At 45.8% G+C, this 16134-nt stretch overlaps 2 protein-coding genes across 2 annotated transcripts in view; one reads left to right on the forward strand and one right to left on the reverse strand.

The window, feature by feature from the left end:
• rad51b (RAD51 paralog B) overlaps positions 1 to 6993 on the forward strand; it is a 31632-nt gene extending 24639 nt beyond the window's left edge. Inside the window, exon 10 of the mRNA XM_084483802.1 lies at positions 2175 to 6993. Coding sequence (XP_084339928.1) covers positions 2175 to 2290 — 116 coding nt within the window. The 3' untranslated portion in view covers positions 2291 to 6993. The remainder of the gene's footprint in view (positions 1 to 2174) is intronic.
• A 2018-nt stretch (positions 6994 to 9011) lies between these two features.
• Positions 9012 to 13802, reverse strand: zfp36l1b (zinc finger protein 36, C3H type-like 1b). Its single transcript, XM_084484177.1, is given in 3 exon segments — positions 9012 to 11871; positions 11873 to 12475; positions 13664 to 13802. Coding segments are annotated over 3 exon segments (1095 nt in total). The 5' UTR covers positions 13718 to 13802; the 3' UTR covers positions 9012 to 11433.
• Between the last annotated feature and the right edge of the window lie 2332 nt (positions 13803 to 16134).

Consider the following 16134-nt stretch of genomic DNA (forward strand, 5'->3'; position numbering starts at 1 on the left):
GGAGGAGGAATGGAATGATGATGATGATGGTGGTGGTGGTGGGTAAAGAGGAGGGGGGGGAGTGAGGGGGTTCACCATACAGCAATACAGACTCTCTCTCTCTCTCTTGCTCTTATTCTCTCTTTCTCTCCCTGTCTCTCTCCACCTCTCCCTACTTCTCTCTTTCTCTCCTCTTTCTCTCCCCACTTCTCTCTCTCTCGCTCTCTTTCTGTGTCTTTTTCTCTGCCTCCTTCCCTCTATCCCACACAGTGAATCACTATTAGCACAGTCAGAGTCTGGAAGTTGTTAACTAGTGTGTGGGGGGGGGTAGCCAGACCCAGCGAGTCGATCCTGGAGGGCAGATCCCTGGTTCTCATGGCCGAGGCTGCGTGCAGAGCGGTAAATGATGATGGTGAGGGGGGGTTGGGGGCTGGTCTGTAATTTACCAGTTTGAGATGGATTATTGGGGAGGTTTGTGTTGGGCCGGGGCCTGTGTGAAAGAATGGGGCCCAATTAGAGGCCTTATGTAAGACCTGGAGTGGAGTGGAGGGAGAGAGCGTGGCGCTGGAGCGGAGCCTCCAGCCCTCCCGCTCTGGGACGCTGTGCGGTGCTGGGGCCTGAGCTCTGTCCTGAGCTCTGTCCTGAGCTCTGTCCTGCTCTCCCTCTGACACTTCCTGTCTCTCGCCATTCAAACCAGCTTCAATTCAATTCAACGTGAATGTTTTAAATTTAGTGTGTGTGTGTGTGTGTGTGTGTGTGTGTGTGTGTGTGTGTGTGTGTGTGTGTGTGTGTGTGTGTGTGTGTGTGTGTGTGTGTGTGTGTGTGTGTGTGTGTGTGCACATGGCGGCGTGTGTGCATAGTACTGTGCCGGCATGTTTCTGGATGTGTGTGTAAGCCTGTGGTGTTTGTGTGTGTGTCATGCTGTACAGTTCCCATGCTTGGTCCATTTATTGATAAATTCCAGTATCAGAAGTCAATATGTGAGGATCAATCCTCAATCCTCAGCTTTCTTTCTTTCTTTCTTTCTTTCTTTCTTTCTTTCTTTCTTTCTTTCTTTCTTTCTTTCTTTCTTTCTTTCTTTCTTTCTTTCTTTCTTTCTTTCTTTCTTTCTTTCTTTCTTTCTTTCTTTCTTCACACATCCTCGTGTCCTCTACACCAGGAGTAGACCGCTAATGACAAGCGGAGACGGGACCGGGAGACAAAAACAAAGCTGAGCACACCATGTCCCCGGGGGCCGGGGGCCACGCCCTGAGCACACTGAGCGGGAGGAGAACACGCTTCAGACGCGCTGAAAGGATTTCAACTCGCTCAGTCGAAATCTCAGTTTTAATGTTTCGAGTTCAACCGGATTCCTTTTCGCCGAGTCACCCTTTGGGCCCCGGCGTGAATAACAAGCTGTGTCTCGAGAAGGGCCCCGGGGCCCATCGCAGAGAGAGAGAGAGAGAGAGAGAGAGAGAGAGAGAGAGAGAGAGAGAGAGAGAGAGAGAGAGAGAGAGAGAGAGAGAGAGAGAGAGAGAGAGAGAGAGAGAGAGAGAGAGAGAGAGAGAGAGAGAGAGAGAGAGAGAGAGAGAGAGAGAGAGAGACTCTCTGCCAGATGGTGGTTTATCGTGGGTAAAAGCCAGATGTGCGGGGTGTGTGAAGCCACGCCCTGGTGATGGGGGTGTGGGGCGTGTCTCTGCAGACGCCTCTGCTGATTTAATAACGTTCAGAAGGTACCCCTGTAACTCTCATGAAACAGATCATCATCAGTGCATTGACACTGAGCCAGCGTCACCTGAGGTCTTGGTAAAACCACTGGTGACCCCAAGATGTTGAGTTCAAACTGGATCTGTTGGCTGGCGGTTCTGGCAGTAGCTGCCCCTATGGCGATGGGTGTGAACACAGAATTGGCGCGCTCATGCCACAGACATCATGAAGAGGGTTAGCGGGTGAGGTGCATGAGAGGCCGTAGCCAACCTACATGAGAAGACTTGGAAAGCTGGAACAACAAATAGGACAAATAGAAAATACAGTTTACGTTTAAGTTCATTTGTAATTAATTTGGGTCTTACCGGGTTGGCCTGAAGTGAACTACGAAAAACTGTGTGTCTGGATTAGTTTAAGTTATTATTTTTTGTGTGTGTGTGTGTGTGCGTGTGCGTGTGCGTGTGCGTGTGTGTGTGCGTGTGCGTGCGTGTTCTTTTTTTTTTTTAAAGACGACAACCAGGAGCCAATGGGTGAGGCCAGAGACCCCGGGCTCCAGCCAATCAGAGTGAGGACGGAATTCAAGTACAACCTGAGCCAGCTTCTGGAGACGGACGGTGACTCGTGATCGGCTGAGAAATCATGTGCGTTAACCGGTCTTCTGGGACCAGTCAAAACGTGTTCATCGTATTACGTGTGTTTGTTTGTATTTTTTACACATCGCTTTCGCAACCAAGCGATAATAATGGTGCAGAAATGGGACTCGCATTGGAAACAGGAGGGCGTTTTGAATTTGTGTACACATGAATGAATAAGTATTTAATAAACCCATATTTAATTCAGATTCTTCGAATTGAAAACACCCAGGCATTTGGGGCATCTGTTACATTCATCAGCATTTCGGTTACATTGACATCTTGAATTCTGCCTTATTTTGTCCACATTAGTCAACAAAGCTGTGCCCCAAAATGTCCTCCTCAACTCTTACTATGAGGTGTTGTCCCCTCGAGACAAACAAGGTGTTGGAAACCCACACTGACGACACTTAAAGGTTGTATACAAGCTCGATCGAGAGCAAAAGATGCGTCAAATGTGTTTTTTTACACTTGATCCGAAGTCATTCAATGCTTCCTATAGATTAAGTTTGTCCATATATTTTGTCGGAGGTGAAGAGATTCACTCCACCATCCTGCTTTTTCTCTCTCTCTCCCTCTCTCTCTTTCGTGCGCGCTTGCTCGCTCGCTCTCTGCCAAGGACACAGGAAGTAGTGGAAAGTGGAAAGAGCTGGTCGTGCGATTATGTGTGTGTGTTTGTCAATCTGGGAATGTGTGTGTGTGAGAGAGAACAATTTCAAGCTTTACTGTGCAAAACGATTTCTCCCTCTGTGATTAATAAAATGCGTTAGTATTTTGGTATAACTCATTGTTGGATATCATAACGCTTATCTACCCAGGAATCTTAGTCTATTTCCCTGGGCTCCTCACAGTTGATTTGTTGTTTTGTTGAGGCATGCTGCTTACTGTTTACGGTACTGTTGACATTCTCCATTCCTCTTTTTCTGTTTAGAAATGCTCTCTTTATCTCCCCAGTGTCGTTTCCTGCCCACCATACATAGGAACAGAAACAACTGTTAACTGTCCTAAAACCCCCATCCATCCGTTCTAATAAATCAAATCATCCATTTAATAAATTGAAGCGTGAATGTGAGACAGCAGTGTTTATTAATCTTCAGGATTAAACACAACGCCTGAGCTGTTCGTGGAACCCGGTGCAACTAGGAGATTGATCTTAGCCATGTAACTGATACACTGCTAATTAACTGTATATCTGGTTCACTAACATAAATAGACAAATCATCTATGCACGTTGAACATTTTTAAAAAACGATTGAAATTATCGTATTTATTCTAGCATGGCTCATAGCTCAAAGAAAGAACCCGAACCGTCCCTCTCAACTCGAGACGAACCCACCGCCACATCGGTTTTCAGTTACGTTGTTGTTGGACCACAACATTCTCTCTGACAGGAAGCTGGCTGATAGTATACACCCATATAAGGGGAATATCAGCCGCTGCCGCATCTTAATGAATGTTTATTGGCAAACTTCATGAAAACAATGTTTTCCAAGTCAAGGCACCTGATGAAAACCACCACCATATCCAACAGATATGAGGTGCAGTGAAACAAAATACATTAATAGGGAGTCAGGAAGGGTGTTGAGAAGGTACTAGAAGGTTCCGGGTCCAGTTCCCTGTTATCACAGGGTTTGAGTCCACTTGTGATTGCAGGTTCTATTGCTCACATGACCCGTCTGCTCTGCACTAGGCTTATCAACCCTAACCTGGTTTACGAGGCCCTCGCCAGGCCGTTGCCATGGCGCCCCGTCTCACGCCTTGCGTTCCCATGGCTTCCAGGAGCCCCGAGGGGAAGTTAGGCTGATTAGCCCGACAATAGTGATGTTTAGTGGGCTGTTCCCGGGCCTCGCATCACAGACCAGCGGACACACGCTGTCTGACGGTGGGATCTTGTGTGAGTGAAACATGCCAGCATGTATTTTGATGTGTGTCTATTTAAACTAAGAGTGTTTTCTTACACCGTGTATGACTGACAGACAGACACACAAACACACACCCGTGTGTGTGCCTTGCAAGGCAAGCATGTATGCTTGCCTTGCAAGCAAGCAAGCATACACAAGCATGTGTATGTTTGCATGCATGCAAAGCGTGTGTGTGTGTGTGTGTGTGTGTGTGTGTGTGTGTGTGTGTGTGTGTGTGTGTGTGTGTGTGTGTGTGTGTGTGTGTGTGTGTGTGTGTGTGTGTGTGTGTGTGTGTGTGTGTGCGCGAAGCGTGTGTATGTGTGTGCATGCGTGCGCAGCTGTTTGTGTGCACGTCTAAACGGGCTTTAGAATGCATTGTTATTTACAGTTAAATAAGCTATACGGTGTTCCTGCAAGTTTTAAAAGCCTGCATGTGTTTTTTCCTTTCTGAGTCATGCTGTTTGTTCAATGGTGGTTGTGCTGGTGGTGTGTTTATGTTTGTGTGTGTGTGTGTTTTTCTTCTGCTTCTTCTCTTGCTCTCAAAGCATGCTGGGAAGTGTGTGTGTGTGTGTGTGTGTGTGTGTGTGTGTGTGTGTGTGTGTGTGTGTGTGTGTGTGTGTGTGTGTGTGTGTGTGTGTGTGTGTGTGTGTGTGTGTGTGTGTGTGTGTGTGTGTGTGTGTGTGTGTGTGTGGACCGTGTTGCGACCTGCTCCGCCACACTCCTGTTTGAACGCGTTGAACACGGATAGATTAGATGGATTGGAGACAAACCTGTTTTGTTTTATTATTGGTTGAACCACTCAGTAAAGTCCTGGTTTACTACTCTGTTAAGACGTGTTTTCGTTAGGACACGTTTTGTTTTCACTAGTAAAACGGGTAGGACCCAGTCATGGACTTGAGTTTCCGTGACAATATATATCGGTACGGGTAACTCCAGGTAGCCTTGGTGTATGACATGTTCTATACATTTAGAGTAGGGCAGAGCTCTGTCACACACACACACGCGCACACACACACGCACACATTCAGTGAACATAATGAGTATAATGAGTGACTGTGCTTTTCAGTCCCTCACAACAGCAGAGCAGTTGGAGAGGCAGAGAGACAGACAGCTCTCCTTCAGCGAGAGCCTCTTGTGTGTGTTGACTGTGTGTTGTTGACCATGAAGGCCTTGTCTTGCATGTCACCACCTCTCCTGAAACTCTAGAAGAGAGAGAGGGGGGTGGGGGGGGGGAAGGGGTCTCCACCAATCGCTTAACACCCTCCCTTCCCACCCCTAGCCCCCACCGGTTGTTGTAGTGATGGTCTGAACTAGTTAAGAGGAGATTGTGGGATACGAGTGTGTGTGTGTGTGTGTGTGTGTGGGTATATGTGTGTATTCTTGTATGCCTTCTTAAGTAATGCCATTTCTCACTGAAAACGCTGTATAAATAAAGTTTGACTGATAGGGGAAATTATGATGAAATGATTATAAGGGGCTATTCTTAGCATGGAAACCTGTTGAGCAAACATTATCCACATTAACGTTCCCAGTTTCCATTAAGCCATCTAGATTCCGATACTCAGCGGACCTTTAACCCAAAGTGACTTCAGAGGACGGCAGAGAACGATCTTGAAGTAGAAGTTGACCGAATCGATACTGTGCTGGTAGTACTGGTTGTTGTTGTTTGTTACAGTAATCACAGTCTGCTCCAGGATAACCCCGCCACGCAAGGGGGCTGGAACAGCTGACTCAGGATAACTTATGTCAGAGAAAGCAAAGTCACAAGACCAGGGGGGAGAGAGAGAGGGGGAGGCCACCAGAGAGAGAGAATAAAGAGAAATACAGAAAGAGAGAGAAAGCAGCAAGGGGAAGAATTGGAGAGAGGAGAAGGAAAAAGAGAAACATAGATGGAAGGAAGGAGAGAGGAGGGATTGATAGAGAGAGAGGTGATAGGGAGAGACAACACACCCTGGAGTGTATAAACACTGTTCCCCACTAACAATGTGCACAGCCCATTGTTTTCTTTTGTGTAAACTAATATTTAGAGAAAAGAAAGGTTAAACTAAAGTTCACGTTGAGAACCAAGTGAAGCCGCAATGAGCATTTTTAAAAGAACAGAAAAAATGTCTTATATTTCACACATGAAGAAATGTGCCTAGAAATGCTCTTTTTCATCTCATGACCTCACAAAATGTATTTGAGAAATACTTTCATGTGGTATAAATTAAAACTGCTATTGGCTCAACCTACTTTGTTTTGGTTCAATGGTGTTTTGGTTGAGTTTCATGGTTCTATGCATGCACAAATGCATGAGAAGAAAATGCTACATAATCACCGCAAAAAAACATGTTCATGACACCAGTTAATACTGTGCTGGAGTTCCCACCACTTCTCTGCGCCCATGTTTCTGTCCCAACACAAACGTTTCCTACTAAAACTTTATTTCCTTCCCACACCTCCTTTATCAACAGCTCCATCTTTGGAACACTCAGCCCATTGGCTCATGTCTGTCTTGACTTGCGATGGAAGGGAGGCCCGGTTGTCAGTTCACAGAAACAGATATCTATCAAACCCTCTCCGTCTCCATCTGTCCCCTGGGAGAGGGGAATAACAGACTAGACAGGAAAAGAAACGTCTCGACAGAAGAACAGCTTAAAAACAACCTAAATGTCCCTGCTCTTACTATCATAATATTATTTCCAAGCGGTAGGATTTGTGAGTGGATTTGTTTGTGAAGTAGCTCATACAAATAAAAAGTAAATGACACTTCTTTAAAAACACGTTTCTTCTCATGAGCAGATCACCCCAGGGGATAACCACCATCTCCACTAACATTACCTCGCCCCCACCTCTGCTCTCCCCTCACCACCAGCTCTCCACAACCACCAGCTCTCCCCTCTAACCCCCACATCCCTCAGGTGAGGCACGTTGGGGCGAAAACCTTGGTCTTGGCTCGTCACTGTAGGATGAAGGATCTGACAGGCGTCAAGTGTACCATTCAGTGGTGGCACTCGTCCAAACCCCCTCCAGAACATAAGTGCTAGGGCATATACTTTAAAGTATCCTCCCTCTACGCCGTTCCCCACACCCCAAGGTTGGAAGTTGGGCGTACAACCCAGACCTTCCTAGGGCGGCAATGACGCTACCAGCCTCGAAATGTATGCAAAAGTTCAATGCTAGGGGCAACTCATTTCATTATGGAACAGTGATGCCGCACTGATCAGGCTGTGTTAGGGGGAGGGGGGTGGTCAACAGCTTGGGAAAACTGTGTCTGAGCCTAGTCATGGGACCGAGCCAGAGGTGTTCGCTGGACCAGGGGTCAGTGTGCGGCAAAGCGGCCAGTAGCGCTCGCCTCGCTCCCTCTCTAAGTCCTGCACTGGCAGAGCCTCTGTTAGGCTCATTTCAACTCTGAGGAAACACAAGCAGAACTTTATCCCGGGTTTTGTTTCGCTAGGGCTGAGGATAGCAGCTACTCCGGTTTAATTTAGGACTCTGTAAAAGGACGTCTAATAATACTAGTTCAATTTTGTAATATAAACACTGAGACAATTGTTTGAAATACCCCCGCTTATTAGGTTTGAAATAGGCCCACTTATAACCAAACAAAGTCTGATACCATCTAAATACGTCACCCCCCCCCCCCCCCCCCCCCCGCGCCGTCTCGAGGAAAGACAACAAAGAGAGGACAGTGACTGTGAAAGACTCCAGTAACAGTTGCTTGCACGACAACTACAGCAGGCCGTAACTATGGTGACCGGGCCACGGAGGCTCTAGAATTTCAGCCCAAGAGTTCCGTGGCGCCCTGTGATTCTAATCAGTGGAAAGAGAGACAGTGGAAGGATAGAGCAGCCCGAACAATGCTCAGGAACACAGGAAGAGACCCAACAGTCCTGTACAGGACACAAGCTCCATTTCCTGCCGTCGAGGTGTGTTCCTGTACAAGTTGTTTATTCACAGCAGAGCCTCACCTATACTTGTTAGGAGATACTAAAAGGAACAACCAATGTCCAACATAATTTCGACATTAAGAGAAAATTTAAAATCGTACTTAGCGTCTTATTGGGAATGACTTTGAGGAGCCAATTCAGTGGGATAGTGAGGACGAGAGATTAGTTTAGGTTGAATGAGTCGTTGACTTAGCAAGCAACTAGTCATGCCAAGGTTGTGTCAGCCTGAGCTGCCATCGCCTGGTAAATCATTCTTCCTCCCCACCCGACCTGTCTTAGTCCAAACACGACACAGTTCAGGAACAGAGGAAACCGATGGCTAGCATGAACATTGTCACCTACGTACAGATTGACAAAGACAGGGAATCACATCGCTACGACAATAAATAAAAACAAGTTAACCTTTAACCCTGAACGATTCCCGGTCTAAGAGCCAAGACAAGACATGGCCTACAAGCATTTCACCACCACCGCTGCATGACTAACACAACAGCACTGGTTTGTTGTTCCAATGCCCGTTTAAATGTTGCAGACTTATTGTGAAAGCCTGCCATTTCTGTCAATAGGCACAGCCGGTGGAGTTTACAACGTGCACTCGCGCAAACAAAGGTCACAAAGTTAAATAGAAATGAGTTTTTATTGGTTTAAACTGCAATCTGTCTTTACAAAAAAAGGTACATGAATAAAGTCATTACTGTAGTGAACAGCAACAGCTGCTAGAGAATACATTCATTTGCTTTATACGTGTAAATTCTGTTAACCTTTAAAATTACAGGAATATATTTTAGCCTTTTATCTGATGTGTTATACAAAAATATGAAGGCACAATATCTGAGATACCTGGAATGTATTCATAGGCACTTTATGTGGGGGGGAAAGTGGTCAAAAAAAAAAAAAGACAAATCACAAACGTCACCACATCTACCTTGATGATGACTGACTCAAAGTGCTATTAAGTGTGTGCACCATAATCATGGGGGGGGGAAAAAAAGGCGAAAGTCCATAAAAATCCACGACTAATAAGAGCTTCAAATGTCTTACAACCAAGAACTACCACCGATTTAGCGGGACTTTGAGAAATCAAACAGAACAAGGGCCACACTGCCTGACTACGGGAACAGTGAAGGGCAGAAACTGGAGAACGGATTTGAGGCCTTAACGCACTGGAAGTGAGAGTTAATACGGAGGTTTTCTGTTGTGGAATGACACATGCTATGGCATCCATTACAGTCTACCTGTGATAAGTGGGACATTAATAGCTTAATAATCTGTCACTTTTTTTTATATATATAATTTTTGTTTACGAGGACCAAAACCTTGTATCAAACACGTTTCTTTGGGCCTCGCAAACCAAGCTTAGTTAAGATAGTCATTGGCACATCAAAGTCTTTCCAGTACGTTAAAACACAACAATTCCACCAAGCGGGATGAAAAAAATAAATAACGCAAAACCCTTTCTGCATTTCGTTTTAAATTAAGGTTCACTTTTCAAAGTAAATCAACGTGTAGTTATAAAAAAAAAGTATATATTATTGCAGTATAATATATTAACTGTGAAAAAAATAAAACACATGTCTTCACAATCTTGCGATTAATACGGAAGATCATAATTTAACATAAAAGGAAACATTCTATCGTTTCATTATCCAGATAAATACAAAATAAAAATGCTTAAGATCAGCAATAAATACATTTTGATAAGTTAAATAAGCAGTGACAAGCCAAAACCTCCATCTGAAAGTTTTCTGGAATAAACTAAACAATAATAATATAATAACAATAATATAATATTGAACACGCTGGATTCAGGAATCGACACGAGCGTTGGGCACTCATTTTTGATTTGATAGTAATGTGGTTCCTCGCCATCAAGGAACTGAACTGGTGGACTAACCAAACTGGGTGGTGAGGAGGGGGTAAGATGGCAGAATCAAACCCATGTACAACCTAATCCACTGCCGTTTGATGGCCAAAACATTGACTTGTCAAGATGCACATTAATCCACCCCCCCCCCCAATAAAAAAAAAATTAAAAATAATCGGAGCAACGAATATCGTGACCTTCCCCGTGGCTGTCACAAAAGACAGAAATTGGCTGCTTGTGACTGAAGTTTGCCGACTCAAACCGATATTTGGTTGACCATTGGCTTGTGAAAAAAAAAAAAATGTAATTGTTGGCATAAATAAAAGAAAAGTTGAATTCCGTTAACACTGCAGAAAGCAGAACCTAGGGTTGTGGATTCTGGTGTGCTTATGATACTGGTGGTGGTATAAGCCACTCCGCATGGGATGAAACCCCCATCACAGCAAAGCTAACCGCTGGATCCCCTTTCACCTCAAAGAACAAGAACCAAAATCCACATTATTCCAACGAGAAGAAGAAAGAAAAGAGGAAATTCTACATCTAGAAGCTAAATTAGAAAATTGTGGTCTGCTTTTCTTGGCTTCCGTTGAGAAAACTAACACTCTGGTCCAATGATTGGTCTAGTTCGATGCATACCTTGGTGAAAAAACAACAACCTATAACACAAAAAACACCAAACCAGCTCTGATTTAAATCATAATCCTTTGGGCTTCAGGGACCGTGAGAGGTCGGCGGTGGCACAGGCAGTAGGAACGTAGTCCTCTGAGAACATGAAACACTGAAATACATACACCAGCCAGGGCCCCTCCAACACTAGAGGAGCCTGGCCTGGCCCCCCATGATAGATAATACTAACCATTATGTTAATAAACTCCCCTCTCCCCGCCCCAACGCTAAGCTACATTTACAATCGTTCATCTGTGGCACTGGGGTATACATTACAGGCGTGACATTGGATTCCCACTTCGTAACTGCTTGTTTTTGAGAGAGAGAGAGAGAGAGAGAGAGAGAGAGAGAGAGAGAGAGAGAGAGAGAGAGAGAGAGAGAGAGAGAGAGAGAGAGAGAGAGAGAGAGAGAGAGAGAGAGAGAGAGAGAGAGAGAGAGAGAGAGAGAGAGAGAGAGAGAGAGAGATCTGTTGACTGAATCAAATTGATCTGGATGACGGAAAGGGAGAGAGGAAGGGAGAGAGAGAAAAATAAAGAAATAGAGTTCACGTGGGGAGAAGGAGAAGGCTTGAGGAGTCTCAACAAAGAAGAGGAAGTCCGTCTTCTGACTTGACAGCCAGTGGCTACAACAACCAGACAACTGTCTGGTGCTCTTGTAAACTAGGCCAGTAGAGGAAGGGTGGCAGGGGGGTGGCGGGGGGAGGGAAGGCGAAGGGGCCCCTCACCCCCACCCTCTCATGCACCACAGCTCTCTCTGGCCCCCGGGGGCCGACCACCTTAGTCGTCGGCGATGGAGAAGGTGGAGAAGTTGCTGAATATGGGCAGACGGCGCGAGGCGTCCAGCAGGGGCGACTCCGAGCCGCTCGGGCTCTCCAAGCTGCTCTGGTAGCCCTCCTGGTCAGACAGGGAGTCCGGCGGGCTGGGAGGGCTGCCCGCCGCCGGTCGGAAGAAGGTTGGCGAGGGAGGGGCGGCCGGCTGGATCTCTTGCTCGGGAGGGGGCCCCATGCTGGGCCCAAAGAGGCTGGCCAGCTCCTGGCTGGAATAGGTGAAGGGGTTGCTCTGCCAGTCGCTCAGGTCCTCCGTGGAGAAGAGCGCCGGGGGGGTCAGCGAGGCGGTGCGGTCCTGGAGGCCCCCGGAGCTGGGGAAGCCGGCGAAGCTGAAGCTGTGCTGCAGGCGCGGCCGCTCCGCCTTGTTGTAGGCCGAGAGCGGCGGGGGGGCCGCGGCGCTCCTCCGCGTTGTGGATAAAGTGGCAGCGGGGCCCGTAGGGGCAGAAGCCGATGGTGTGGAAGGTGCGGCACAGCTCCGTCTTGTACTTGGGGTGGCGGCTGAGGCTGCGCAGCTCGTGCATGCCGTGCGCAAACTGGCACTTGTCGCCGTACTTGCAGGCGCCGTTCTCCTCGAAGGGCCGGCACAGCTCCGTCTTGTAGCGGCTGGAGTTCACCTGGCCGCCGCCCATCTGACCCCCGGGCCGCAGCCGGTCACCCGTCTCGGAGAATGAGCGGTCCCTGAAGCGGTTCTCCTTGTTGTTGTTGTTGCCAGTCAAGCTCAGCAGGCAGCCCTCATCGCCGCCGCCGCCGCCGCCACCGCCCAGTAGGCCGACCGGGTCTAACTTGAGGCTGTTTAGGAACTGGTTCTGGTTGAATTTGCCGCTAGGCATACTGGCAGAATGGCGTCGCTGGAACAGGCCCCTGGCAGAGGGGGCCCCCACCGCCTTCCTGTCCAGCAGGGGGCCTGTTGGGGAGCAGGGGGAAGGGCTGGAGTCCAACAGGGCTCCTCCGAGGCTGTTGTTGTTGTTGGAATACGTCAACATCTTGTTGTTCTATGAAACAAATAATTTAGAGACATGTCAGAAAAGATTTGTCAGCATGATTAAGAGGGCTGTTGCCAGCAGAGAGGGCTTTTTCCATGTCTTAAATATTTAACAGCTTTGCCATGTGCTGTTTAGAAGACCAGAAGGTTCTATCCAACAGCAAAAATGAATGTATAACGTAAATAAAATGGATCTATGTCAAACTGAAGAGCATTCCCAGTAAGTAAATACATTCGCGCTCACGTTGACTAGGCATCGTTGCATAGACCTACGAAACGAAAGACATGAGTATAACAATCACCTAATGGCCAAATGTTTAAGAATGACCATGTTCGCGTCATGATTGATTACTCTGGGACACATTTGCAAAAGATTGAAATAAATAAGTTTAATTTAGGTTAATTATTCACCGACTTCGAATCAATACCGCGGCGATACATCATCTGTGACGAGGCAAGCATTAAGCCCGCGCTAACCCAACAGGTGACGACCAAGCCCTGACGAGAACTGTACGGAGTGCAGACAACCGTGTGGAGGGAAACCTAATAAACCCATGGATTTATTCATGTAGGAGAAAGGCTAAAGGGATAACATTACAACAACCCCAAAAACAACGTCGGCCTTAGCCAGCCAATGTCGAGAATGAGTTACTCGTTACGTGACATACATTATTGAGTAGTGTACCGTTACATCTTTAGTAGTTTACGTGCACGCTCATTTATATTGCTTTATCGACTTGCTTGGGCCAATAACGTTGACACGATAATGTAACGACATAAATGAGGTCATACAACCATCTTAATATACCAATGTTAATGTTTTCTAAAGCGCCTAAAAGGTAAGTTAGACTATTTGCAACAGTAATGACGTTAGCAAGACAGGCTAATTGCCCACTGCCTGGTGTTCACATTAAGCTATCTGTGCGCCTTTCCGCCAAGTGTCTGGCTTTTGGAGTTCACACTTATAGTTCAACGATACAACTTTATCACTCCGAAGAGTGCGACACATTGAAGTTAACACACCAAAAAAGAGGGCGATTTCTTTGCAGCGTTAGATTAGCTGAAATATATGCACATTTGGCTATTTACAAAAAGTTGAGATTCCGACTCAAAAGTGAAGCGTGGCTAGGCTAATGTTGTTAGCAGCGAAAACATCGTATTCTGGCGCTCGATTTTCACGCCACAAAGTCCACCCTACCTTGTAAGACACGTCTCCGTAGTCGAGGAAAGAAGAAATTATAGTCGCTGTCATGTTTGTGGAGTGGATGTTGGAAAAGTAGGGCAGGAGGTGGTTACGGTAGTCCAGATGAAAGTGTTTTCTGCCCTGCAGAGAGCCCCCTCTGTCTTGCTCAAGTTGTGCGCAGTTCCTTTTAGAAAGCAACAGGCATGTGGGCCGGGCTACGATGACGCACACACGCACGCACGCAAGTACACACAGACATACACACACGCGCACGTACAGACACGTACACACATACACACGCACACACGCACAACTTCTCTGCAGAAGTGAGGTATACGTTGATTAGTGTGGTTGCTTGTGAGCGAATTCATACATGAAACTACTTGAAATGATAGATATGTAGCGCCATTTACATTATATCTACGCCAAAAAACACTGGTTTTGCAAGCAGCAGCTCTGCCATAACTCTCACCATAACTCTTTTAAATAGCCTGATATATATTAGACTATTATATAGGCTACGAGCTAACTGCATGGATGTTTTTACTATTTCTTCAGCCTATTTGTATTTGTGGAGTATTGCAACATGATTTGTACCAGTCAATTGCATTTATGGGAATGAGGGTGATACATTGACAGATTATTATTTTATTATTATTATTATTATTATTATTATTATTATTAAATTTGCAGATTATTAATCCCAGCTATGGGTTTGTTTCTATGGACATGAAGAGTCACTGTGTACAGATAAGGAGCCAGACGCTGTGTCATCAGACAAAAATGAAACAAAAACTGTTGCAGTAGACCTACTCCCGAATTTGGAAACCCCCCCCCCCTTTTGTGTGTGCGTGTGTCTGTGTGTGTGCTTGTGTGTGTGTGTGTATGTGTGTGTGTCTTAGTCTGGTGACTCATGAAGGCATTGTGTTGGACACAGTTCTCCCCTTTCAGAGTTACCTGCCAGAACTACAACATAACATTACATAACATACAGCAAACTTGACCAGAATGTAACAGTAGTGAAAAATTTATTCAAATAGAGTTTGAATAAATTATGCAATTCAAACTAAATCATGAAATATGTGTGCTATAATCAAGAATAAATTGATAAAAAAGATGATAAAAAATATTGATTTCAATGATATCAAATAATAACAGTAGAGTAACCGAGGCATGGTGACCGTGTTCTCTCTCTCCATCCACATCTCGCTTTTGTTCTGTTTCCACTCTCACCCATATCCTCCTTTTTGCTCTCTCTATCTCTCTCTATCCCAACCCTCTCTCTCTTCTCCACTCACCACTATTTCAGTTGTCAACATAATTTTCCATCCCTCCATCACAGTGACCTTGGTTTGAGCGTTCTTGCGGTGCGTCCGAGAGGGCCATACTTATCATGGTTCCCATAGCTCTCCACCGGCCTCATTAAAATTGCCCAGACTATGGTTTTTCTTTCTGCATTTCTTTTTGACCCCTATGGCTCTCCCCTAGAGGCAGACATTTTTGTTGATACCCCTCGTCTCACTACACTTCCACCACTTAATGATATCAGGTCACTCCATCATGTGGCCAGTGACCAGTGAGGTTTGTAAACCACAGCTGTCTCACTGGCTGATTAGATGGGTAAATGTAAACATGATACTCTCTCTCTCTCTCTCTGTCTCTGTCTCGCTTGCTCTCTCTCACTTGCTCTCTCTTTCTCTGTGGACAAGTAAAGCAGGTTTGTTGAGGAGTTCCTTCACAGTGACCCAGTAACAACAGGAGGAGCTATATTATGTCAGACAATCGATGGTTTTTAGTTGTTACTGTATGATACTGTTAACACTTTTCTTTACCTTTTTCCATTTTCAGCTGAAGGAATAAACCCTCTAGGTTTGTGTTGATCCATGGTATAGTATAGTAATTGCAGAGTAGAGTATATTGTATAGTAGTGTACTATAGTGTACAGTATTGTATAATAAACTACAGTGTACTATAGTATGGTATAATATTGCACATAATTGTGTAGTCCGGTATTATACAGTGTAGTATAATACAGGCAATTGGGTACTAGTAGCTGTGATATCTTCCATATCTCCCTCACAAGTAATGTGGGGTTCTTGTCCATTACCCACAGTGTCTGAAGGCCACAGTTCACTGGTTATTTTCCACCGTTCTGCCAACCAGATCCAGCTTTTAGAGCCAATATGGCCGCCACCTGCCAAGGCAGTTGAACACAATGGCCTCATGCAAACAGCAACAGAATCTCCATAGCTGCCTGGTTGCAATTTGCCGCCGTTTCAGCAACTAAAAGTCTTCAAAAATACTACAAATTAACTTTACTTTAAACGTTAGCAGACACCAAACCAAACGCGATCAATTACATCTCCCGCGGGTGAGATGCTAATTCTCGACCCCTTGAATACCTGCCGGCCAGTGTATACTTATATCCATAACTATGTATATATTCTAGAAAGAATAGCAACACCATAAAGAAGCACATTGAAGAA

This window comes from Micromesistius poutassou, assembly GCF_964030765.1.
Source record: "Micromesistius poutassou genome assembly, chromosome: 19".
Lineage (NCBI taxonomy): Eukaryota > Metazoa > Chordata > Actinopteri > Gadiformes > Gadidae > Micromesistius > Micromesistius poutassou.